General features: G+C 34.3%; 1 protein-coding gene across 1 annotated transcript; it reads left to right on the forward strand.

The window, feature by feature from the left end:
* Positions 1-27,474, forward strand: LOC132549270 (uncharacterized). The gene is made up of 11 exons (XM_060213224.1): positions 1-61; positions 15,784-15,837; positions 16,611-16,787; positions 17,127-17,272; positions 20,069-20,161; positions 20,547-20,613; positions 21,039-21,196; positions 21,568-23,042; positions 23,154-25,979; positions 26,568-26,599; positions 27,437-27,474. Exons 1-11 carry the CDS (start codon positions 1-3, stop codon positions 27,472-27,474), a joined length of 5,127 nt encoding a protein of 1,708 aa, XP_060069207.1.
* The last annotated feature ends 65 nt before the right edge of the window (positions 27,475-27,539 follow it).

The following is a 27,539-nucleotide window of genomic DNA, read 5'->3' on the forward strand; positions in this document are numbered from 1 at the left end:
ATGGGGGAATTACCTATTGTGATGCTAATGACTCTTTTATATGGAGGTACAATACAACCAGGTGAGTGTGTAATCAATTTCATTTATAAGTTGTATGTAAAAGGTAAGTCAGATTTTGTCAAACAGTATCCATTCAATCATATCTGTTGAAAAACGTTCAGGAAATATTCCTAGGAATAAATGAATTTTAACACTAGAACGCCCTTTGGTGCCCATCATCCAAAAAAATATAGCATGATTGAAAACTGAATCCCTTTTCACACAATGAACTCTTTGCAGAATGTCTGTTCTATCTCGTAAATCTCTGAATAATATATAATTACTGATTTGATAGAATTGAATTTCAATTACTAATATGCCACTTTCGTCAAAATACAAAATATAGATTTAACTAAAGGAAACTTACTCTTTGAGGTCAATTTCATACAATTTTCAATTACTTTGACAAGACACCTCTGCAAATGTATAGTCCAATGATTCAGGCAACCGCACTGTGGCATTATCGTTATGTCATGAGTCAGAAATTTTTCACCGAGAATGGAGAGATCATTTCAATCTTCTGTCAAATTTATGTTAAATACAGCATATATCAAACTAATTGTTCATTAAACTTATTATGTTTGTAACTCGACCTTATGTATATGATCTTAAAAAAAGTGGCCATTTCGTAAAAGATTTTATCTAACGTGCCTTAAAAGTCTTTATTTTGTCGCGTCTTGACGAGGGAAAATAAAACTTCGAGACTAATTTATATTTTAATCACTTCGCATTTTAAAAGCAGTAAAAGATATGTATGTATATATATATATACATTATCATTTGAGCCAAATTTTCTCAAATGGTGCTGAACGAATATAGTGATTTCTTTTGAAATGTGAATTTTGATTTTTATGAGTCATTCACAATTTTTGAGAATATATCACGGGACATTTTCTTCAGGTTGGTAATGTTAATAGAATATAATTTCTTATAACACAACCAGTAGAAGATCTTCTTTCTGATGTTAAAAGAAATTATATTCCAGCTAGATACAATGTAGTAGCAGTAATAAGATACAATGTTATAAGGAAACAAAACGCATAAATATCATTCAGGTCATTAGATGGTTTGGTGAAAAGCTGTAAATGATATTCAACCAAACAGAAATGTATTAATCACACATCAGATATTATGTCAGTAAGGTAACATAGCTACATGATGGTAAGAATGATTCCTATCTCGTTGGGAAAAAAACAATAATTTTCAGATAATCTAAAAATCTGTGTATATTAATGAGATAAAAGATTCGATATTTCATTGTAAACAATCCATGTATAAGTGTTAAAGTAGTTGAATACAAAGTATTGTACCGTGAATTTTTTCTGTGATGATTAATAGCGATTCATTGAAAAGTGCAGCGTAAGGTATTATCAACCTGTCCGGTGATGTCATTCACTGATCATAGGTCAAATAAAACGCATGATTTTTCGTACATTGACATTTGATAATATGAAAATATATAATGAAAAAAGAAGGTAAATGTAAAGGTACATGTAATCAGTCAAGTTTTAAGTCTTGGGTTAGCTAGATAACTGTCATTTAAATTAATCACGATGAACGTAACAAAAAAAAAAAAAAAGAAAAGGTAAGGATCGAAAATTTGAGATAAAAACATTGAAACAAACTATTATGATTATCAGATTTCATTAAAACGAACCGAAAATTGTACAATATTCAGCAACACGTATTTATTCTTGATTCTTAACAATATTGTTTATTGTATAATGACCAAAATAAGAATGCATATTTTAAGCGAAAAAAGAAAATTTACTAATGGTCTGAGCGATACAATTGACAGACATATTACATTGATTCATATTTTACTGGGATTGACTAATCAATTGAATAACAATAGTAATAAAGACGATCTGTTATATCGCGTGTCATTAAAACCTTATAAACATCAGTACATTAATATAAGATGTTGCCATCAATTTAAACTTTCATCCTTTAAACACCTCAAATTGACTATAAATGAAGATCGTGTGTTAGAGTAATCACTTTGTGCTGTTCAGGTATGCTTGTGGCCACGTGACATGTCTATGTAGCATCGTAATGAGAAGTGATTAATCAATTACGTCACAGGAAGATGACGGCGAGATCACTGCTAAGCACCATGCAACTCTGTATATTAATAAGACAAAAACGCAGACATATTCCGTGTATACAACTGTCCGAGACAATCACAAAGACACAAGTTAAATACATACGAAATGTAATTACCTTCAACAAAATGTCACGCACATGCAATTATATTGATTTTATGGAGATTAAAATTATTGTTTAACATTTCAAAAACAGATACAATGATAATATATAAACTGTGTTATAGAGATTAAAACATGAACAGAGTTTAAACAGTGTCAAAACATTGCTAAACAATTAGTAATGAGAATTTTGACAGACTCCCAACGATGGTATTTAGTAAATCATATGTTAGACTGGGAAACTCCAGGAAATGTAGATCTGACCTAATGACCCCTTTTAAAACAATAATAAATCTTAATTTGAAATTAATATCCTCGTCAACACTTTTTTTTTGTATGTAAGATCACACTTGGGTGTGGGAGAGTGAAACACGGAAATATTCGTCACACCCATTTAATTACAAACGGAACATGAGTCGATGTTGACCTTATGTAGACATTAAACAATTAATCCATGCACGTCACGCTGGGTTTGAGGTCACATCAAGTATAATTGGGTTATTTATTATGACAATGGTCAGACTTAGCCATCTTATTCTGTCGTTACCTTTCGTGTTCCCATGTTAAGGGCTATATATTATCTTTTACAGATAGTTAATTGTTTATACCAGTGATAATGAATCAACACCATGAATTTCGTTAAGGATCGAAGTATAACAGTATTGTGTTTTTTGTTGGTGAATATAACAACAAAATAATCACAAAACTATGAAATTGATACAAGTTCATATGGAATTTTCTTTACCTCTCTCACAGAAACACTGAATGAAGTTAGTTGCCATGGTGTTCAATTTGCTAATCGTTAACAATCAAGTTTTTAAACTTACAAAAGACACACAAATAAATATAAACCTTGAATACACAATTAGAATTGGAGGCACCCTTGGAGGAGACGTATGTAAATCCAAAGTGATTGAAAGAAATGTCCAGATGTAAATGGGGAGGTGCATTACCCCATCATGCAATGGATTTATGAAATTTCACATTTCTGATAACTTTAGAAAACTCCATTTACCTTTATTATTTACCGTTCTCATATGACCTTGACAATTACCAGGACGTTTAACCACGTAAAACCAATTAAAACCACAAAAAATGTCTGAAGTTATTTGTTCAACTGTCTACTTCTGGTACAGAAAGGCTAGAGTATAAACGCGATGTCATTGTCAACCTCAAATTAAAGATGACAAAATAATTGATATTGTGATGTTTATTGAATTAGCATTACTATATATATCAATCATTTCGTACATTCGAAAATGTCAAACATTTCATATTAACGTTTAAATGCCGTCTATGCTAGTTATTAACAGTGAAAAGACTTCCCTTTGCCGTATACTTTGCTTGTTAGCTAAATTCATTTCAATACAATGCATTGTCCCATACTAGTGAACACATCATCAAAACAAAATCAATCGATACAATAACACAAAGAAACTTACCGTAACATTTAATGAATTGCTTGACTATGTTTACTCTAAATTATGAAGTTGATCGTGTTATGCGGCTTGTCACCACCCCATTTACATTTTAACATTTTTTTCGATTATACTTTTCCTCTATCGCCTCGTAGGTTTCAAAATATATCCTTGCCATGACTGACGAGTCCTAGAATTCTTTCAGCGAATAAGGCTTATAGCAGCAATGACTAGTCCTAGAACTCACGAGCTTTATGATGCAGTAAAGCTCCTTATTACACTTAACAGTACTTAACTTTGTATTGAAATATGCTGTGAAGTTGGACGATCTGTTTCATGCAATGAAACTTGACATAGAGACGCTCCCTACGTCCTGTAATCTTATTCTACTTAATTATCTTGAAATAATTGCGAATCCCTGTTTTGAAAAGTGTTGAAATGTTTGTGGAAAACATTCTTTAATGAAACAATAGTAGAGACATACATACCAGCGGCTGTAGATATACATGTATCGTACATTTAAATAAGATTGGGTAAGTGATTTTACAGAATACATGAAAACGAATTAATATGCGACACTGATGTTCCTCGGGATAGTTATAAATTCTTGCTGCCTCTTTGACATTTAGTTAAGAAAACATCTGGGTTTATTTTACAATCAATAGGTAATTATCGACTATGTGACTACAAATCTAATATACAGCAATGACCTTTAGTTTCCCGTGATATATCACCCCGAGCTCACAGCTGTCCCGAAATATAGTGAACAGCTGTGAATTGGAGAGCCCTGATCAGACTTCCCGGAAACAACGCAAAAGATAGGAAAGTCTGGAATAAAAAATATATAAATAAATGAATGAATGAATGAATGAATGAATGAATGAAATAACAACAAAAAATAGAAAGAAATGTAATGATGTCACTTTGCAAAGGGATTTATTTTGTTTTGAAATAAACAAAATTTTGTAATCAAACAAAGTCCATCGGATAGATCATTCACAATTCACTTAAAAGGGTAGGGTCAATATTGTATAGGAGGAAATAGTTCAAATTAAATGAGGACAAAACTATCATTTGGCGAAAAACGAGCCCTAAAATTGCTTTGTACTTGTAAGCTGAATTAAGCTTGGATATCTCAAATGGTAATAAAAAAGTTTCCAGTTAATGAACATGTGTTTATTGTTTAATTGGAATAGTCCCCAAATGGTCAGTGAGGATCAATTTCGCAAAATTATGTTCTTGTATTTGTCTGTTGTACGTACATGCCCAAGGCGGTAAGAACATTTCGATATTTTTTCTGAATACTACAAATGTAATTTCGTCCTTGAAACTATTAACAACCTATATATTTCCAAAATTAAAAAAAGACACAATATATATAACGTTATTAAAGATTGTAGTAACATTCAACCCCCAGTAGTACTATTAAACCGAAGAGGAAACTAGTAACATGTCAACATAATCAAAAGTCAAGCTCAACATGTTGCAAAATATGAACAAAAGAAATATTTACACACAAACTTCTGAAAAAATTACAACGACAATAAGACCACGTGTTCCGGTAGACGACACCCACCATGTAAATGTTGGTCAAGATGCACTCTATGTAAGTAATGTCACGTTCTCAAATGAGAACAATGCATAAGTTCATTCTAAAACTACACAGAATATATTATCAGTAAAAGGTGATCATGACATTACACTTATCACTTTCTGAATTAGATGAACATGCAATTATGTCTTACACAAATGCAAAGCAGAAAAAAAATATAATATATAACACAGTATTGTCAGATCAAATTAAATTTTCCTAACCCGTATCAATCACACTACCGAGAGCGATGCATCACGTAACTTAAGGTACTAATAGGGTATACACCTCATAAATCACAAATCATGATGAACTGTTTAATTAGAACATATTTTTATTCATCAAATGGAATATTATTACATGCAACACAATATTGATATTGAAAACTTATTTCCTGGTTTTGTTTTCTAGAACGAAGCAATTTGATTGATATCAGAGTTGAATGGGTTTAGACTAGGTGTAATGTAAGTTTTAATCTGAGTCAGTAAGATATTAATAGGAACATATTTAACACAAACATCATCAAAAACGGAGAATACGGCAAACTGATTCCGAATAGGAAGTGCTTTACATTAATGTACACTTGCCGTTTAAATCAACATGTAATACAATAGGAACAGCATTCTCAAAAAGATGACCGGGGCAGTGACAACGAGCCTTTGAGACATATTTCCGCAATGTGATGGGTGGTCATCTTCTTTCCTAACCCTTTGATGTCTAAAATTGATCATCAGAATCGAATAACTAATAAGTGTGACATATAAACATAGTTCGGGAAGCAGATATGTATCTCTTGAAAAGTTCAATTAACAAATGGAAATTGGTAACATAAAGGTGAATATCATTTTACAATGCCGACCTAAATTCTAGTAGCTTGAAAATTGATAGTGTAAAAGATATTCCAACCTCTGGCTTTAACTGGAAGTTAAATCGAAATCTATTCAGAAAAAGTGTTACCGTAATGCTTATTACGTGAATCCCAATTTTGACTTTGACCCTTTTCTTTGTTGGCCGTATTATAATATAAACCTTTATAATCAAATAATATCAACATACCAAATTTAGAGTGTTACAATATATCTAATCCAGAGTACATTAATCATTAGAGTTATAACAATAAAGGAATTTTATGTCGCTTAATATCACATTGAAAATGATATTCTCCTGGGTTTTATAACTATCTCTTTAATTGGGTCTACATACCCACCTACTCACCTCGTCAAATATCCTTATCAATATTCGCTGAAGGAAATTAAAGAATCACTTATTTCCAACTTGATAATTTATGTTTCGACACAATTCTGCATATACTTATATTTATTGACATACGTGACGTATCATTACTGCTGTTGAAACAATGACTCTATATGCTAATGTATATTAAAAATGATGATTTATGAGCAATATTCTAAATATACAGTTTGGTCACGAATTAGTGTTATCACGACACGTGCACACCACATAGTGGTAACACTTCTGGTCATATGCCTTTTCATTAGCATATATAGCTGTGCCTTTATAATTAATGTATCTAGTCAAAACTCATTTCCTTTCTCACGGACTGCATTTAGATCAATATAAAAATCGGTTTGTATATATCAAATATGTTGTAGATGTAAATAATTTACCTACGTGTCCTTGTGAGTATGCGATAATATTTATCTCAAAATTAACGCGCCTGCAACTAGTCAAGGAAGGAGAAAATAGATTAATTCCTTATTAAACTGTATATATTAACATGTTAACAAGGTGAGTGTCGGTAGCCGCATAACTGAAGGGATAATCATATCTAATCCAGTTTGACACGGAATACACCGTCAGGAAATAATACTATGTGTCTCTTTCTTACTCTGTGAAATTAATTTCAACTTTTTACAAAATCTCATTTGATACTGATATACAAGCCGAAAAATTTCAGAGAACTATTCAAATAAATATCATGTTTTTACAGATTGTGTTAATTTTTTCATAAGTTTATATCTATCTCTTCCTCGGTGTTACGTGATATATCCAGTATGTCATAACATCCTAATTATCATCAATTTTATAATTTTTTCTAAGTAAATTAATTCTATACATCGATTTTACCTCACTCACAGTAAGGGTACCTTACAGTTGTTTATTACCATGTTATCTTGTTTCCGTCGTGTTTTGATAAACATGAATTCCATCTGTTGATGTATTTTAGTCATAATATGACCTTTGGATAGAGGAATTTATTCTTTTAATTAATTCAGAAAATAAATAACTACGATGTTATATAAAAAGTAAGAGGGCATATTTACTTCATTATAAACGCAATTTATTATATATGTCAAGAAACAATATATATGTATTTCATGCTCGTTTACCAGTTTATTTGTGTGGCGGATTTATCGTCGAATTAGGTTGAAGTGTCTTGATGAATGACACAATTATGTGTCAATTAATGCTAGAACAGACCAGACCGTTTCTCGTCTTCTTCAGAAACACAAACCGCAACGGAAATGGAGCGTCGAGTAATATACATTGGATTTTTACATGAGGTTACACATGCCAACGTGTTCACTGACTTCAGTAAAAGCAGTCGTTCCGATTGAGCTTCGATGACCTAGTCGACATCGACACAATGGAAATATATCTCAGTTTCCTCCACGTTACCATAAGTCATTACCCAGCGCGAGCCCTATCTCCTTTATGTTCTTCAAGTCTTCCTACATGTCATAACACTTCCGACATGTTTGCATCCACAAATCACGTCACATGTGACGACGGACAGGTACTGACGTCACACAAACTTGGAACTCAGTACCTATCACATTTGCACAAAAAACATTTCAATTTGGCATTAACGCAGATATTGTTTATCTACTGACCAACGATTCCACGAAATACGGCAAAAAATCTTAAAACGGTCCGAAATTTAATTAATCTGACAATTAAAAAAACATTGGGTAACGGCGTTGAACAGCTTGATGGCTCCACATGTCAGATATTGTTGTTGAGTATAAACATACAATGTCCGTTTCTTTGAATTTTTTTGGAACATTTACAATTGACACATGACATGTGAGCTGCTTGTTTCTCCACGACTACATGTGTTTATAATCAATTTCATACGTATTATTAAGTGTAATTAAACCATATATAAGTCTTTGTTATTGACATAGCGATTGTCCAATTTAACTTGGAAAATGTATCATCACTAATTTCGATCATTTCAAAACGATGGGCGATGAAAGCGCATTATCAACAACATTAATCTAAATTTTATTTTTGCCATAACTGACAAACACCGGATTATGGATTAGTCATGTTCAATAAATATACAACATATACGGAAATAAGTATATGTTAATATTGTGGTCAACATCAGTGAGATTGATGTGCACAATAAAATGATCATTCTAAGTGATTGCATGTCCTCAAAGTGCAGTTTGTGGCAGTATAACATTGATAGCCTATATGACAAAATCCGAGAAATTAATAAACAAGATCATAATATGTCCATGAATGTATTTGCAAGAATTCATGTACAAAGATACTGTTCTGTAGATTTAAATTCCATCACGTTTTGTTACAAATATGATAATACACATATCTGGAATAAGCGCGTTGAGAGTTATCAATTAATGAATATGGATATGGAGATTACTTCCATAAACTATGCCTTTAGCTCAATTAAATTCGTCTTCAAGGTCTTAACAATTAAATACAATAATGCATTGATTGAACTATCATGAAAAGAAAAAAAATATTCTAGAAAATTACAGTAATGAACTTTTCTACGTGTCATGAACTTGACTTGTGTCGTTAATATTCATCATCACAAAGTTGTGTTTATTTGACACTCGTGGTATTTATTTCGTTTGATTTTATTAAGCTATGTGTGTTTTATATACATACATTTTCTTCTTATGTTATTTGTTATCATTAAAAATATTCAAAATATTTTCAACTACACATTCGTTTTAAAATATGGTCTTTCTTGAAGAGATAATTTTCAAGTTAAAAGAAACTAATTGTTTGATATGATAAAGAATACTGATTTATGTATGCAAAGATTATTCTGATAGCTGCTATTTATAACAACAAAATTACATTGCTAATAATCTGAGGCAATAACAACAATCAGAACCATTAAACATTTAAAGTGTTTTAGATGCTATATGTATGGCCGACACTAGGTAAGGTCTGAACTCGTGCGTGGTAGATATGACAGGATGTCAGTATGGATGACAGACGTGTTCTAGATTATGGAATCTCAATGCTGGCCCTAAATGTAGTACCATCAAATTAAACACAGTATCTATGAATAATTAATGTAAGCTTCACCTTCAGGTGACTGGTATATCAATCAGATGGAAAAACTATTTCCGCCTCACATTATCTCTGAAAACTGACAAGCAAGCAATCTATGTAGATCATCAGTTCAAATAGATACGTAACGATTGACTGTATCTGCTTTAGGAATGTGTAAACTATATGAACATGCTATGATGAATCTAAATTTGCACTATGTTTTACTTACCATTTACGTATAGTCTGAATTATGTTTCAAGCTAGTTAGTTTTACGTTTGTATATTGTAAGTGAAATGCTTTGTAAAGGTATATATTACGTCTAGAACAGTATCAATTTGTAGTATGTTCGATACATTGTAAGTTAAGTACATTATAAATTTGATATATAGTATGTATAGTACAGTGTGAATTTGGCACATAGTAAGTTCAGTGCAGTATATAATTGGTATACAGTCAGTTTGATACGTTGTAATTATAATACATTGTAAATTTGGTAAATTGCGACTTTGTTGTAACATACCTTCCGTAGACTACGAAGGGGCTACCAATTTGCAATTGTTTCATTACATATATATCTTTGGCGAAGCAACCTTGGACGATACATGTTGGCTCTGTGTCTCTCTGTCCCTGTCTCTCTCTCGCGTTGCCGTTTGTTTGTTTAATGTAATGTATGCTTTCCATACTTCTTTTAGCCGTTTTATGATGACATAGGGTACTGCTACTGAGAGCAGTCATACATAAATGTGTGTTAACTATACGGTATAAACGGCATAAAGTATATATAGAATCAAGTTACGACATACTTTGCTCTAAATCTTAACACAACAATGTCACAGATAAAATTTCATTTTTCGATACACCACATCATAATTGTTAAAACACAAAGATATTTTTAAATAAAGAAACCTTATCAATTCGGAAGTCATTCTAACTGAATCTGAATTTCGAAAGATTACGTGCTAATTTCAGAATAACAAGATAAAATATGAAAGGTAGACAAATTGAATGTTTCCCCAATCTGTGAATGCGTCAAAAAGTTAGGCGTACCACTTCTGATAGCTGTGACTACAGTTTTTTTTAAATCCTATTTTTAATTTCTTGAAAGATTACTTTCAACACACTCAACATTTATTGAAAAATATAATTTAAGAAAGGTTTTTAGAATGTTTTTTATTTTGAGTATCTCCCTCAACACATTGTGTCTGGCAACACTTAGAATGTGACACTTATTTCAATTTTTTCAACACAGGTGTGAAAATGTATCACTAAAAGCTATTTAACTATCATCCTATGTAGGATTATGTTATTTCTTGGTAAATTTACCTTTTAGAGTATAGAAAATGATAATGATTCATAAGAAATCGTTGCAACTTACGCATCTCTTTCACATAACTTAAATAGAGATTCTAGCAAAATATGTTTGAAGTCACTGTATACATTGGAGAGTTGATAGAAAATAACACTTTTCCTTATATATTCATTATGCAAACATGGCCAAAAGTTAGATTGGATTTATTTATGATTCTGGAGTGGCAGTGGTTTCCTCAGAGAAAAAGCTTTGGCGTCTGGTCAATGGTATGAAACGACGGGCACAAATATTATACCAGAAGCGTGGTTGCTATCCCCGATTTTCATATCCAATAGAATTTGTTGATTAAAACGTTTTTTGAAAATTAAAAAATGTCTTTTTGAGTGCTTCTTTTTACAATGAGTACAGCACTTTCGGTTAGCTAAATTTCTTTCCCTAGTAACTGTGTATAGCTTAGTCAGAATACGTAGAAAGCAATATCATATTTTTCTTAGATACACAGAACAAAATAAGCCGAGATGTCACTAACTTATGGCAAGTGTTTAATAAGACATTGTTTTGATATGTAAAAGTTTATTAGCAAAATAATGTAAATACATGTATTATGATATATGAATGTTAAATAACAAATTTAATATGATAAATTTGCATATTATGAAAATTAACAAAGAGAAAATTGCACAAAAAATCTGATGGGAAGATAGAAATCAACAATGGTGTCAAACAGGCCAAAATTTTAAGTTTTAAAATCATTGCTTTTGACAATTTCCTGTAAACGTTACATGCGGATCGAGAATGAAACAAACGATATTGTCTAGAAGGTTAATATATAATTTCTCAAATGTTTACTTTCAACAATTTCAAACAGAGGTCGTGTGTTTTTATAGACTGGTTTTTGTTGTTGTTGATGATGTGTTGACATTATTATGTAATGATCACAGAGTTATGTTGTTCATTACTAGCTTTTGGCATCCTTAAAAACCAATTGGACACGCTAACTTCATTCTTCTATGACACATGGAGGATAAATTATTCATAGACATCTTCTGGCATTATGATGCTGTATGATCCCGGATGGTTCCTACGACACAACAAATGCTTGTATAGCCCATGATTAGTGTCATTATTTATAAATAATTTAAAACCTGATCTTGGGTCATTTCGCTAAATCCTTTGAATCTTCAAGGAATTTTTAGATTTTACAGTTTTTTCTTTCGTCACATATCTCTCCCTTTTGTAATGTGTATTCAAAGTTCTTTACTTTAAAAATCCTAGTTATCGGAACACATGCTTTTGTTAAGGTCATTTTACAAAATGTCCATGTATTGTTTTGTTTAACGTTCTGTTTGACTTAACATCCAGTTGTTGTATGATAATGAAGAAATACCGACAGTTCAATACTTTCATAATCCAAACTCCAATTCAATACAAATATGGCATAATATGAACAAAAGTAAGATTTCTGAAACATCGTAAAAAGTAGAGGGAGAATAAGACCAGATGATTCGGAAGAGTAGGCGATCTCTGTAGCTATAAGTGTTGGTATATCCATGAAGGCCCTTCTGTTTTCCTGTTTCTGTGGTTTTTGTAGTCTCTTTAATAATGTCTGTGTCTGCTGTATCTTCAGCTTAACGTTATGGCTTATATTTTCATTCTGCTGTCACAAGAATTCCTATCATTGTAATAAAACTATTGTGTTTTATATATTTCGCAATACTTCTTCACTTCTTCACTTCTTCACTTCACCTTCTGTCCTTTGTCTTGTTGACGTGAAACCATTTGTCCGCATGAGTTTCCCAATCATTGACATAATGGCCATAAAACAGCCATTTATGTCTAAGTACGGAAACCTTACGACTCGTGTATTACGAATAATAAATTCACTATTTTTGCGTAGAACAACATATTTTTCATATTAATGTTGACCTAATTACAGAAGTATTTTTTAGAGAGAATCACGGTAGGCTGGATTGTATGACGATGTCTACAACATTACTGAGACAGTTTGTTGTTTTTACAGAAGACAGAGTCACTTTTAACATTTTTGTAACTCGTTAATTCAATATATGATGCGTGATTACATCGATATCAAGAACACGATATTGAATTAGAATGAAATACTGATAAAGTTATATACAACATCTTAACATTATCTAAATTTTACTAAAATAGACAATTTTTTAAAACAGGTTTTAATCTTTATCTGTATTCGTCCTACACAGGTTACCTGTCATTTTATATGGCTTATATCATACACCAAAATTACAAAAGTAATAAAGATTAAAAAGTACAATATCGAACAAACAAGGAAAGACCGTATAACAAATTTGGTCTCTTCCATGGCACAGAAAAAAGTAAAGTTATGCTACTTATGCTAGGCACATAAATATGACTTATTTTTTAGTTGCCAATCGTCCGAGAATTAATTGAAATGCCTTTTTCCAGTTCCGTCAGGAACCAACATTACTCTCCGCGTTACGGAGAACAAAATGACACCAAAGGCTTGTTGTACTGTGGCAAAACTTGTTTCATTTGTTCCATGTTTTTCACGATTTTATCATTATTATTTATGTGTATCGATGATTTCAATATTCATAGATTTGTAGTGTATAAGGAAATACATCACTAAAACTATGCCGTGCCAAAACGATATTTTTTCTGTAAAGTGTATACTTTGATTATCGTAGTTTTAAATATGTGCCTCTAAATCGTGTTTCCAGGTTTAACACACGATTGACGAATATGTATTAATAATAATCAAGAATTGCTAATTGTGTTATCTAGATTTTTTTGTTCTAAAGATCATAAACGTTTTATGTGAACATACAGTTTTTTTTACATTTCTTTTATAGTCATACACCATTGATGAACTCAACCATTGAAAACGTTTGTTTTCTACTTCATCATGTCAGATATCATGGAGTACTGTTGCTGATTTCCAGTACTATCATGTCAAATATCACGGAGTACCCTTGCTGATTACCAATACTTGCTGATGTTCTTTTTGTATTCCCAACTATCTCTGCATATGCACATTTCAAGGAATTTGAAACTCAAACGTTTCAATAAAAGATAAACAAATAGGCAGAATCGTTTCGATCTAAAATATTCTTTTTTAAAACTTTGTTTTGTTTGTATTATACTTTATAATCTTCATGGTAACTGTTGACTCCTTTGTACCGGCGTCAGCTGACAAACCTCGCTATAAAATATATAAATTACACCTCTTTACGAATACGGCTAGTTCATTAGGATATATAACATGAACACACTGCATGATTGACACATTTCTAATTTATAGTTGAAACGTGTTTTTGTCATTTCTTTAATTTCCATAATTACACATTCTTTCCGTCACATTGTTTCTATATGTTTTAAAGTCGATTCATTAATATTACATTACCCCATTACATTTATATGTACACAATGTAAAATTTAGTATGTAAAGTACTTACCTATATACAATTTTTATCATATAAATGAAGTTCACACCGTGTGTCACATTTTTCGTATATAAAATAAGTACATATCTTGTATAATATTTTGATTATTTAAAGCAAATTCACGCCCTGTTGGATACTAATATGTATAAAGCCATGTTATATAGAATTATAGTGCTTTCATATATATCACATATATAGGTTTCATCTATAACACAAAAGGTACCAAGATGTCATTAAATGTCCATACTTAGGTAACACAACGTAAATATCAATAATACATCAGGTTATGAATAAACATTCTATGTGGCAGGAGTCAATGTGCTTAATTAGCATAAAGGATACAAAATTAGCTTAATTCATTTTACAACCATAGCTCAACAAGCTTACAGCTTAAATCTATCATACAATTCAAACAAAATTTCAGATGAAAAAACACTATTCCGTTTTCGTCGATACAGGTCTATGTATTTTTATATCAAATTAAATGGTATGTCAAAACGGAGACATTTTCAATAACAGTATCAGACAAAACTTTGGCATTTTTCCGTAACATGACGTCATCACAATCTTACACTCTGTGTAAGGTATCACGTTAGTGTTGTGAATGGAGACCGTTTAGCAAGCATCAGCATATGCCATTTGTAATTAACATAAGACAATCATTGTAATCAACCTATGGATAAAACCTGTAGTGCTGAATGACACACTAATAATGATAAAGTATATGTAAATCACTATATCTTATATCGATATCATAAAGAGGGCTGATGACGAATAACGACGACAGCAAAAAAATGGTTACTAGCTCACGTATATGTGATGAATTTCAATTTTCTAATGTAATTTTAATTCTCAATAATCTCTAAGGTCATATTCTTTGCGATCCGATTGATGAATTTCAGTTAAGAATTAAATTTATTACGTATGCATATTGCACACTTAAGATTGATTGATGACAAATAGAACTACAGAAATAAATTTAGTGTCACTTCTTAATATTGATGATACATAAATATGCATTTCATTGTTACATATCCCGTAAGTCATGTAACACTTCTACACGTAATGTGTAATCTTTCATACAAGTTATGTTGTGAATTAAAACATATGTAACTTACGAAAGGTAATGTTCTAGAAAATTCTAGATAGGTGTTACTGAGAACCTAGTAACGGAAATTTTCAAAACATTCTCTTCTACCGAAGAAATTAAATAGGCTGTCTTTGTCTTTGTCTGCTGGAAGTAATATACCCTATATATAGAGCAATCATGGTGTGCTTTGAAACTAGGGAAGGAAGACACGATACAAATGTATTGTCATATGATCAGGCTCTAGTTCATCTTTTTCTATTATTATTAACATATAATTTATCTACATTTTATTGAAATAGCATTGGCAGAAAATATTGTGAACTTTGAATAACTTTACTGCAATATAAACAATTGTGATCCATATTTATGCCTATGCATTTACATGACTTTGTTTAATCTTACAGATATATCGCACACAAAACCCGACAGTAACAGCTGGAGTTATCATGGAAATTCAAGTATGTATTACTTACATATAGTTTACCAATATTACACACGTTTAATTTAGAGCTAATAGTTAATGAGAGACGCCGATAATGCAAAGTTTTGATGACACGGACTATTAATAGTCAATGAGAGATGTCGATAATTTAATGGTTTGAAGACATTGACAATTAATAGTCAATGAGAGATGTCGATAATTTAATGGTTTGAAGACATTGACAATTAATGGTCAATGAGAGATGTCTATAATTTAATGGTTTGATGATATTGACAATTAATAGTCAATGAGAGATGTCTATAAAATAATGGTTTGATGACATTGACAATTAATAGTCAATGAGAGATGCCGGTAATGTAATGGTTTTACAAAATGGACAATTAGTATTCAATGAAAGATGTCTATAATATAATGTTTTCATGACATGGATAATTAATATGACCAAGCCTTAGATATGATTCTTAATTCACGAATAAGATGTTTAACAATACACACGAGACACTGTTTAAAACTTGATCAAGTCAATAAAAATTATGAAATTACGCGTATTTTACGAACGATCTAGATAAAGAACATCACAGTTGCCAAATCATTCATTCTTTCTAACTAACTTAGATAATTATACTGTACCTTTTCCGACCTTATATAATTATACTTTTTTTTCCTATAAATCTCATAAAGCAATATTGTATAACATGGTGTCATATTTATATCTAACATCAATATGAAATTTTGATTTTTTTTTTTTCATATTCAGGTTCAACATTATTATTTTTGATATTTTTACAGACCCACAAAACTGGCACGAGACATATCCCAAATGCATTGGACCAAGACAATCACCTATTAATATCAACATCGAGGATGTCCGTCCCGTCAGTTGGCTGAAGCCTTTCGTTTTTTATAATTATCCATCAGATTCAGCCACACAAGTAGCAGCAACACTTGTAAACAATGGACACACTGGTACGTTTTCCTAAAAGGAAAGGAATATTCTAGAAAAAGATCAACTCTGTAGATATATGATTTAAATGTCATGTATATATGGCATGGGTTGCTTTCTGTAAGACCTACTTCTAGAGATTAAGTTTTACAGTATAATTACAACGTAATATCAATTAATGTCACACTTTTTTATCGTTGCAAAGAAACATAAATTAAATCAATGTAAATATACAGATTAAGGACAAAACCAAAATGATACTTTGCGTTAGGAACAATGTGATAAAAACGAACTGTCTTAAAAGTTCACAGCATATAGCAATTGTGGTTTGTTTATTCATTGAAAACATTCCGTTCATATAGCGAGTCTGGCCCTCGCCTCCAACTGGTTCATAGGAGGCGGTAACCTTAAGGAGCGGTATCAGGCTGCAGAGATTCATTTCCACTGGGGTGCAATGGACGAAGGCGGGGCAGAGCACAGTATCAACGGCTTCAAACACGCTATGGAGGCAAGTATCTTTAAGTCGGCAGATCTTGCGAGGTGCATACGAATTATGAAAGATTGTCCATTACTTACTGAACACTTGACATCATTGTGTCTACATAGGTTTTCCTGGTTGCATGCTGGATTACTTCTGAGTTAGTTTTTCAGAGTTCAATAGTAAATAATCATACTGTCTACCAGGAGTATTTTCTATAATTATACATAAATCATCATAACTTAAGAAACAGTCGTCTTTTTCCCTAACGAGATTCCGAAGAGGATGTCGACATGTAAAAACCCTCAATCATATTTCAAAGGAAATGAAGACAATATATGAACGACGGGAACATTTACATGAAGACACCTTAAAAGTGCATTGAAAACAATACCAGATGTTTTGGATACAGATATTGTCATATTGTAAAAGGACTGTTTTCCTATGAGATCATGAAGGCGATGAAACCTTCACATTCGTCTTTCAGAACATCGCTAAACCCTGTTGTACATTTTGTCCTACTGGTGCCTACATTTATAGTGTTAAAATTATGGTATTAAGAACGTCTAAAATAATTCCTCTTGTAAATTTATATCAAGTTTGCGCTAAAGGTTATATTTAATTCATCTAGGAATCAAAGGAAAATGATAACAAAGTACTTGATATCAAGTACTCTTCAATAAATATTTTTATATTGCTTATATATGTAATAGTCGTTATCAAGTGTGCTATAAACTGCTAAACGGGGCAAGGGCGTTTTATTTAAACACAAGCAAGATTTCAGACTTCATTTTCTATATTTAACATATAAAAAGAGAAAAGGCTAACACGTATTGAACACAATACATTCATATCTAATCATCAGAAATTTGATGTTATTATGTAAGTCTGCTAGTCATTCCAGGGCAGTACAGGTAACTTCAAACTTTACATTAATTATCCAGATGTGACATTAACACTGAAGTCTAACAAAAGAACACATACCTGTAAACTGCATACGAAATAACTCATTTATTCTGAATGTCCTGCAGATTACAGTAAAATAAAAGTGAACATTATAATAATAAACAGGGAAATCATTTGAATAAGTTAGAGATCCATCTCTACATGGTACCGGCTCATAATTGTATATATTAATATCAAGACATTGTTCGTCTTGTCACAGTGGGAACTGTATCTGAGTAGTGGTGAGGCTAGCTCGTGTTACAGTTAATGTGTTCGGGTTTATTTGGAACATGAAAGTATATAAAATTGCGTAACAATTCATTAGCATACAATATACATTTGATTTATGATATCCGGCATGGTATTAAGGAACTGATTTATCGTGATTCTATACCACACCTTTACTTGCCTCTAATTTGGCACCAAAGATGTCACATACACTCACAATTGTGGCTGGTGCACGGATATATCTTTTCTACACTAATAAAGGTCTACTTGATCTTGTAGTGCTGATAAACCTTTTTTAAACCAATACGATCAATAATTGGGGTATACTTATCTTACTGTGATAGAATTCTGATCCAATATTATGTTATATTATATAATGTCCTGAACTAGGTAACCACATTTATGCTTGTAAACTAGAGTTTTTGGTAAATCAAATTATACAAATGAGTGTATTTCGTAAATAAACAAGGATTAGTATTACAGTTATAATTTCATAATTTCTACTTCAATGTTTGCTACTGGTGCTGAATCTATCACTCCATATTTAGAAAGTGCCTGAAGGTAGGGCGTTAAAATTTTACCTTCTGCACCCGTTGCGTAATTATAAAAGGCGATCACTACTGGGATCTTTATATTTTCTCTGCCTTCTAATGCCTCTTTTGATACTTCTTTAAGTTTGTCTTTAATTGACGTTCGTCCATTTAAAAAAAGACGTTGTGTTTTGCCCCCTGGCCGTGGTATACTGAAGTCTTCAAAATTGGTAGTTACGTCTTCCTGCTGAACGCTCAGCATTATGTTCCTGGTAGGGGCTTTCGTCAGTGCTTTAAAGTCGACAGCCGTTTCCCGGCTATGACGCTATCATAAGGAGGCTTGCACTAGCTTATTTCAGCCTCCGAAAAACACGCACTCAACATCTGCACTCACTTAGCAACCAATGTTCTTAAATGACTCTAGATGTCGATGTTAAAGAAAATACTTAGTGAGACAGACACTATATTTGTTTTATATCTAACAAAGTAGCAAATTTGTGCTGCGTCTTATCTGGCGGCAAAATTTGTGCCAATACTGACATTGTGTTAAACATCATACTTAGAGCATTTCTTCGAAACGAATATTTGCTTTCCCTCTCTGTATACTACTACAACCCATTCTAAACTGAAGGAAGGCCTTCGTTCTCTAGTTACGAGAAAGGTGAACGGCGGTTCAAAAATATATTTGTGAACTCTATTGAAGCGTATTTTGTTAAGGAAAAATACGTCAAAATCAAAGGAGAAATATGCAGAGGACGAAATCATTAAAATGTCAAATTTCTGGTCGACAACATCTTCCTTGAGTTTGGTAGTAAAATCGTCCAACATGCAAAATGTAATATTTCAGTCTTTAATGCTCGTTAGTTTTTTCCTGGTGGTGTCATTTTTCTCATTTCAGAAAGTGAAATTAAACACGTAGATTAACCCAAAATTTGCATGGCGAGTGCCGTCGATGAAGCAAAAGACATTTATCCTTCTGGAGTACCTGGTCTTGTTCCCTTTGTACTTTTTCATGAGTCTTCGTGCATAATTTGCCGTAATATAATCGCATTTGTGTTTTAATTATGGTGCTCTTAACATTTTGTGTATTTTGTGGTTAGAATTGCGTCTTTCTTCGTTTCAGATCCAAATGATATTCTTCGCTACCAAGTACGGGAACCTAACAAATGCTATGACACATCACGATGGACTCGCAAGCATTGCCGTATTTGCCGATGTAAAGACCATTTATGTCTTACTCTAGTATTCAATTTATGTATAGATTTTGATAACAGAATAGTAAGACATGAATCTATATATTAAATATTCAAAATTAATTAAGTAAAAATTTTGTGTCTATTCCGATTTATTTTGTAACTTAACCCCCTAATACTAGTATTGATTATGCTTTATGTGCATAAGAGGAAGGAAACAAGGTTACTCATCCCCTTACAGAGTGTTTTCCATTGTTTTACATAGGTCATCAGGTCCTCCCTTTGTTTAACCATAATGTAGTTATGCTTTTATCTTGGGGTTTTCTCTGGATTCAATTATATTACATTATTGCATGTTATTGATTTCTGACGACTATTCATATTAACGAGGATTTTTTCCTTTATTAGGTTTCGCCCGAAGATAACCCTATATTTGAAGACCTTGTTGGATCGCTTGAAACAGTAACTGAATACGGTATTGTAGCAAAATATTCACATTTATATCTCGATTTATGAAAGTAGGGCATCTGTCTTATATTTGTGTTTATGCATATATCATTTTAGTTGAAAGGATATAAAATTTTCATAGCTGACAATAGACTTGACTTTTACTAAGCTGCATATAAAAGACAACGGGGTATTATGCTTGAAGAAGAACTGGCATTAGATTTAGATAAATAATATATATATAAGAACCTTGATTTAATTTAAATTCATTTCTCCCTCTCCCTCCACCCTCCACTCCCCTCTCTCTCTCTCTCTCTCTCTCTCTCTCTCTCTCTCTCTCTCTCTCTCTCTCTCTCTCTCTCTCTCTCTCTCTCTCTCTCTCTCTCTCTCTCTCTCTCTCTCTCTCTCTCTCTCTCTCTCTTTTCGATTTCTAAAGTAAGATAATGTTTCCAGGGAGCACATCCGATCTCCTCTCCTTCCGATTGACGGACTTTCTGCCACAAGATCCCCAGGGTTATTTCCACTACATGGGAAGTTTGACCACCCCACCATGCCACGGAAACGTCATGTGGTATGTGATGAGTGACCGCATAACGTTGTCTAGTCGACAGGTATGACAATGCATACACAATTTTTCATGTGAATGTTTTCTATCATGTCTAACTCCATTTTGTTACTTCTAAAAACTTGATGTTTAAAAAATGAATAAGGTTACAGGTATATCGGTGTTACTAAATCTTTTGAGTTGACATAAGATAGTAACTTAATTGAATAAAATGACATTTTGCATTATTATCATCAACACTATTCATTAGCTGCTACAATACATAAATTTATAAATTTCCATTTTAGAGACTGCAACATGATTTTGCTTTCTTGAGGTTTAAATACTCAAATATTCAAAAGGTAACCGAGATTCAAATAACCCGAAATTGTTTAGAATGCTGACGAAGTTGCTAATAAAAGAATACCTTTATTTCAGATTGACGCTTTCAGGTCACTTCAAACTGGCGTCGGTGAGGTTGAAGCAGTGCAAAATATCAGGGACAACGTTCGTCCAGTACAGCCTATTGTTGGTAGAACGATATTTAGCAGTAAACAGGTCATTGTAGAGTCACCAGCATCTCCTGCAGCCTATCATTCAATCCAAAAGAGGGCAGTTGCAGGGGTCATAAAACCTAAGTTCAGGTTATCCGGTAAAATCAGTGGCAAATTCAGTTTTTCAAGGGGAAGAAAGATTATGTCGAGAATTGCACCAGCAGTGAAAGAGCCAACAGAGCAACTGAGCGTTGGACATTTTTTCGGTCAAAAGAAATCTGTTTCATCGATGAACACCCAGGTGCAGCCGATAGCAAATATTAATCAAAAGTCTTCAAATCATATAATCCAACCAGCGAGCGGTGGTGGTGCGCCATCATGGAAGTCACCTCCTGCTTCCGCAGGTACCGCCTCCAAGAGCAGCTGGGCCTGGCCTGGGACTCAGACAGCAGAATCCTGGTCTCCCGCAAAAAAAGAACCCAATGTTCCCCCACCACCTCCAACAGAATTATCGAAAACAACAACCGAAAATTTCATATTACAATTCAAAGGCGCAAACAAGGCAGCAGCGATGGACCTCACAAGTAATGTACAGTTTGGTTCTATTCACGGAATTTCTGTTAAGCCACAAGAGGGTTCTGCAAGTGGTAATACCATTAGTAACACACCAAAAATAGGAGGTACACCGAACGAGCCGAACATGGAATTTGGTGTTGACCCAGCGGTACAAGTTTCAAAAATAGGCGGAGCAGAAACAGCTCCCCCATTGACAAGACCAACAACAGCGGCCCATGTTAATCCTACAGTACCGACGACTATGCCAGTTGTTGAGACAACTATGCCACCGGCTACTCCGGACCCGTCTTTGGTTCAAGAGACCAGGTTTCCGGCAGTAGCTACTCTTCCAGCAAATAGACAACATATTGCCTCCCAAACCACGGCCAGTCCCATCAATAACCACCAATCGTGGCAAATGACCGCGGCTGACCCTACCAACGGAGTACCAATGCATGAACCAACAGCTGTTCCTCCGACCACTGTACAAAGTCCACAATCAACAACACGTGTCTGGCAAACCCGTGTCTCGGAGCCAGCTATACAAGAAGCACCTCAACGACTTTGGCAATCCGGTGTTGCCGATCTAACTCATAACCAACAGGCAAGAAATTCACAATCATCTTGGCAGTCCGGAGGCTCTCAGGTATCAGGTACAGTAGCATCTAGAAAAGCATGGCATGCAAATTCACAAGGACTAAAAGGATGGCAGTCAGGATTTAAACAGGCACCAGTATTGACACAAAAGACTCCAACAAGACAAGAGTGGCATCCTATCTCATCAGCAACAGGTTTCACGGCTGCCAGCAACACGCAAATAGACAGACAACCATCATGGAATCCTGGTCAAACTTCGCAGAATCAGCAACAAGTACAGACTCAAGTACAATCTCAAGTACAATCTCAAGTTCAATCCCAACAACAACCTCAAGTACAAAATCAACCACAAACTCAATCACAAAGCAAAGCACAAAGCCAGGCTCAAACTCAATCACAAGCAAAGGAGACTGCACAAACCTGGTCCGGAAATGCAAGAGTACCTGCATCGACGCAATCAGCTCCGAACCAGTCACCTACACCATCAGGTATACCTAATAACTCCACCATGGAGGACGCAGTTGGATGGTTTGTAGCTCAGTTAAAAAGTGGCGCATTTCAGGCAAATTACAAACAGCTGTGGAATCTTCTTGACTCAGCTATAACACAATACAAGAAGGATACAGCAAAACCTGGTATGAAAGAAAAGATAAATGAACTCAACGCCAAATTACAAAAGCTCGGAGGACAATTAAGGAATTCAGTAACATTAGCTCCTAATCTACAAACATATAATCAACATAAAAACGGGCAGGCGCCATTCGTGTCCTCACCTGAAAGTCCCCAGGCAGTGCAGTCATTTGTTCAGCCTGGAAACCAATATGGTCAACAAATGGAAAGATATCGCCATCCAGAAGTTCCACAGCAGAGATCAGCATTATATCGAAAGCACGATCCTCCCCGTTCACGTTATAATCAGGATGTAAAATCAGTCAACTCTATGAATAAAATCGACAGAGGCGTAAATGCTGGCTCCGCATCGCTCAGCAATCTTCACGGCCACAAGCCACATGACACAATCACCGTTCCACAGGACATCACAGTGTTTACTCCGGTGAATGGTGGAAATCCACAATCAACACCCGCCCCAAAACCACAGACGCTGGCAAACTCAATGATTAACCCACAAGAACAGCATGTATCCAGACATGCTGAATTCAACGTTGCACAACCTAACCAGGTACAACAGCATGGATTCGAACCTAATGTTCCAGTTAATGAGCCTTTCAGTACTGCTTACGAGCAATTAACAACAATGGCTACTCCTATAACTACTGTTAAAGTCGTACGGAAGAAGCCGTCTTTTTCTGTCGGCAAAAGTAAAACGGCACACAGCTTCAAAATGACAGGAGGTTCTAGATTTTCAGCAAAATCGTCGTTTTCTGCTCGTAAAGCTGTATCAGCATCATCTTTTTCACCAAAAAGGATGAACACTTGGTCTGGTTCTTCTGCCAATCAAAAGAAGTTGGAAGAGCAGCGACTTCAGGAACAACAATTGAAGGAACAGCAGGAACAGGCAAGATTACAACAAGAACAGCGACGCCAAGAACAAATTAGACTGCAGCAGGAACAACAACAGCAAGAGCAATTAAGGTTACAGCAAGAGCAACTACAGCAAGAACAATTAAGAATGCAACAGCAGGAACAGCAACGTCAAGAACAAATGAGAATACAACAAGAACAGATGCAGCAAGAACAATTAAGATTACAGGAACAGCAGCGTCAAGAACAAATTATGCTACAGCAAGAACAGCAACGACAAGAACAATTGAGATTACAGCAAGAACAACAAGAAAAGCTGCGATTACAGCAAGAGCAACAGCGTCAGGAACAACTGAGATTACAACAACAAGAACAGCAGCGTCAAGAACAAATGAGATTACAGCAAGAACAACAACAGCGTCAAGAACAAATGAGATTACAATCCCAAGGACAACATTTCCCAAATCAACAGCAACAGCATATGTTTAATCCTACACACGATCCTTTCCAATCGCAGCAACAATTCCCACAACATAACCAGATGCAACATCAATTTAAGGAGGTGGCCCAACAACAACAACAACAACATCAGCAACAATTACCACAACAACAACAACATCAGCAACAATTACAACAACAACAACATCAGCAACAACTACCACAGCAACAACATCAGCAACAATTACCACAGCAACAACATCAGCAACAACTACAACAACATCAGCAACAATTACCACAACAACAACATCAGCAACAATTACCACAACATCACCAGCAGCCTCAACAAAATCAGCAATCACCACCTCAACAACAGTCGCCACCACAACAACAACAACACATGAATCCGATGGATACTTTCCAAATTCAACCGCAGCAAGCTCAGCCGTATCAAAACCAGCAACATCAGCAACATTTCATGGAAACACCTCCTGCCGAACCTGCTCATCAATTTGGACCTTCGGGTAGAATTAACGTTCCTACGCCTGCACATGGATCAATTTTGGACCAAGCGTTAGGTGTAAATCCGACACAACCTATTCCCAAAGTCAATCATGGAGGGAATGCTAACACTAACAGCATTGTCCCAAGCAAAGGCCCAGAGGTCGCTCCATTTGGTCAGCATCAACCACAGGTGAATGCTTGGGCTCCAGGTGCATGGGTGGATCCTATTCCTGCAGGTCAACAGGCATCTAATCCACAACACGGTGTCGGTACAATGCCCATGCAGGCTCAGCATTCCACTTTTAACCCGTTTGGTGTCCAGGACCCATTCCAACATAATGCAGGGCCAACGGTCCCTCGACATGAATTTATGCAGGCACCAACCAAAGTCGCTAAAGCTCCAGGCTTCCGTCGTAACGCGAGAGTACAGAGTACGGCTTCTGTTATGCAAGCTAGTCACCAGCAAATGCATGCGCGTGCATTTGATAGACCGCCTTCAACAACTGTGGCCCCAGCGGCAAAGGCTGTAGATTTCTGGAATCAGCCAATGATCACGCAGAGAATACCAACACCTGCTGTAACCCAAATGCCAACCACATTCGCCCCACCACCTACCCATGCTCCGATACCGTCATCCCGATGGGCACCTATGGTACCACAATCTCCACCACCCAGGAGACCCACAGTGCCCGTCACTCAATTAGCCAAGCCGGTGACGTCCCAGAAACCAAAACCAAAGCCTAAACCAAAACCTAAAGGAAGGAAATCCAAACCAAGAAGGTAAGTAGAATCGTATGTCTGTATAGGGAATAGACCTTCATGGTGTATGTTCTTAATTACATACAGTCAGATGCGACAGTTCAGTGGCAAGTATGGTTATGTATCCTGAATGACCTTTATTAGGATATGCATCAGTTAAGTGCTCTGTAAACATTGAAAGAACAAATAACAAGGGTCACAGTTCAGCATCAGGCTTGGACATCTATGTTGTATGACATTGATTTGTGGGAGATCACTCCTCAGCCAGCGGTTAGTGAAAATTTTAAAATACGGAAATAACTAATTTGGGATCATTCAATATCATTTCAAAAGCTTCTGGGTTTTTTTTTATTTCATATTGATTTTTTAAAAGAAATTCTTAGAAGTCCAAAGTTTTTTTTTCAAAAATTAATATTTCTCATTAACCACAGATGAAATTTAACCAAATTTGTTCCAGATAGTTGATACACGTACACTGTATGGTATCGAAGTGAGTAATGAGCTAAAGCCGTAAACATTGTTAGTGGAAGATCAGAATTTTGTTATAATGCCACTGAATATAGTAATGATTCTCTCAAATCTAATTGTGATATTTTTTACTTTCAGGAGAAATAAGAAAAGGTTTGGCTTGTCAAAATTACGTAAGTATCTAAATTATTTTATGCACATTTCCTAGAATTCCCAGGCCTTAATGAACTAGCTATTTTCTCGGTTGACATTGTGAATTCCTTTTTTTAAACTATATTATGTCCATGTAATCTAGATTATATTATGTCTAGATAAACGGTTGACGTTAATTTGTTTAACTAAAGTTTAAGTTAAATTGTTCTGTACTAAGATTATCACAGGCTGCTCGGAGGATATGACACAAAATGGATATGAGACAATAACCTCTTACACTCCCACTTCTTGCACGAGTCGTCAAACAATGCAATGTATTGAATTGTGGGACTGGGGCATTTGCCTCGTATTGATTTCTATATTTCTTTCAAACACCAATGATTTTCCTAAAGCACGTAAGTCCTAGAAGGACGAAACAGCTGTATGGTGCGTTTTGATTCGTTATTTAGCTCTATTGTATCTGGTTCAAATTTCAAATATTATCTCGTGCCCAATGGCATCAAAACGCGTTTAGTCAAAGAGATACACGGGCTTTAAAGAATACAAGCTTTATCAATCAATGTGCCCAAAGGATTGTAAAAGAGACGCACAATAAATCAACATCTGCCAATACAAATATGGAATTAGGTACAGTATAGCAAAATACCCAATTAAGCTGCATCATTGAAGTGTTTCGTCCTTCTAGAACTCGTAAGTGCAATAAGGTCTAAAGTGTTGATACTTGGAAAGCGATTAAGGAAAATCGAAATAGCTCAAATCAGTATAGAAATTAACTTGGAACACATGTTTTTCAATATTTCAAATATAAAAAACGGACTTCACATCAATTAATCACTAATTTTGGCTTACGACTTTAGTTGCAGGGTTTGGACCAAAGCTGCGCGTGGAAGGTTAAACAACGGAAACGGCTAAAACTTGAGTTGAATTTGGTAGGAACTCCTCTCCTTTATGAAGTGAGAA

This window comes from Ylistrum balloti, unplaced genomic scaffold, assembly GCF_031769215.1.
Source record: "Ylistrum balloti isolate Yb309-2 unplaced genomic scaffold, AGI_CSIRO_Ybal_v1 Utg369562, whole genome shotgun sequence".
NCBI classification, from domain to species: Eukaryota; Metazoa; Mollusca; class Bivalvia; order Pectinida; family Pectinidae; genus Ylistrum; species Ylistrum balloti.

Excerpts from the sequence above, each read along its gene's own strand:
- LOC132549270 (XM_060213224.1), top strand. The coding sequence starts at position 1 with ATGGGGGAATTACCTATTGTGATGCTAATGACTCTTTTATATGGAGGT. Across the intron at positions 17,273-20,068 it reads GCTTCAAACACGCTATGGAG|ATCCAAATGATATTCTTCGC; the intron begins GCAAGTATCTTT and ends TCTTCGTTTCAG. Across the intron at positions 23,043-23,153 it reads GGTCAAACTTCGCAGAATCA|CCAGGCTCAAACTCAATCAC; the intron begins GCAACAAGTACA and ends CAAAGCACAAAG.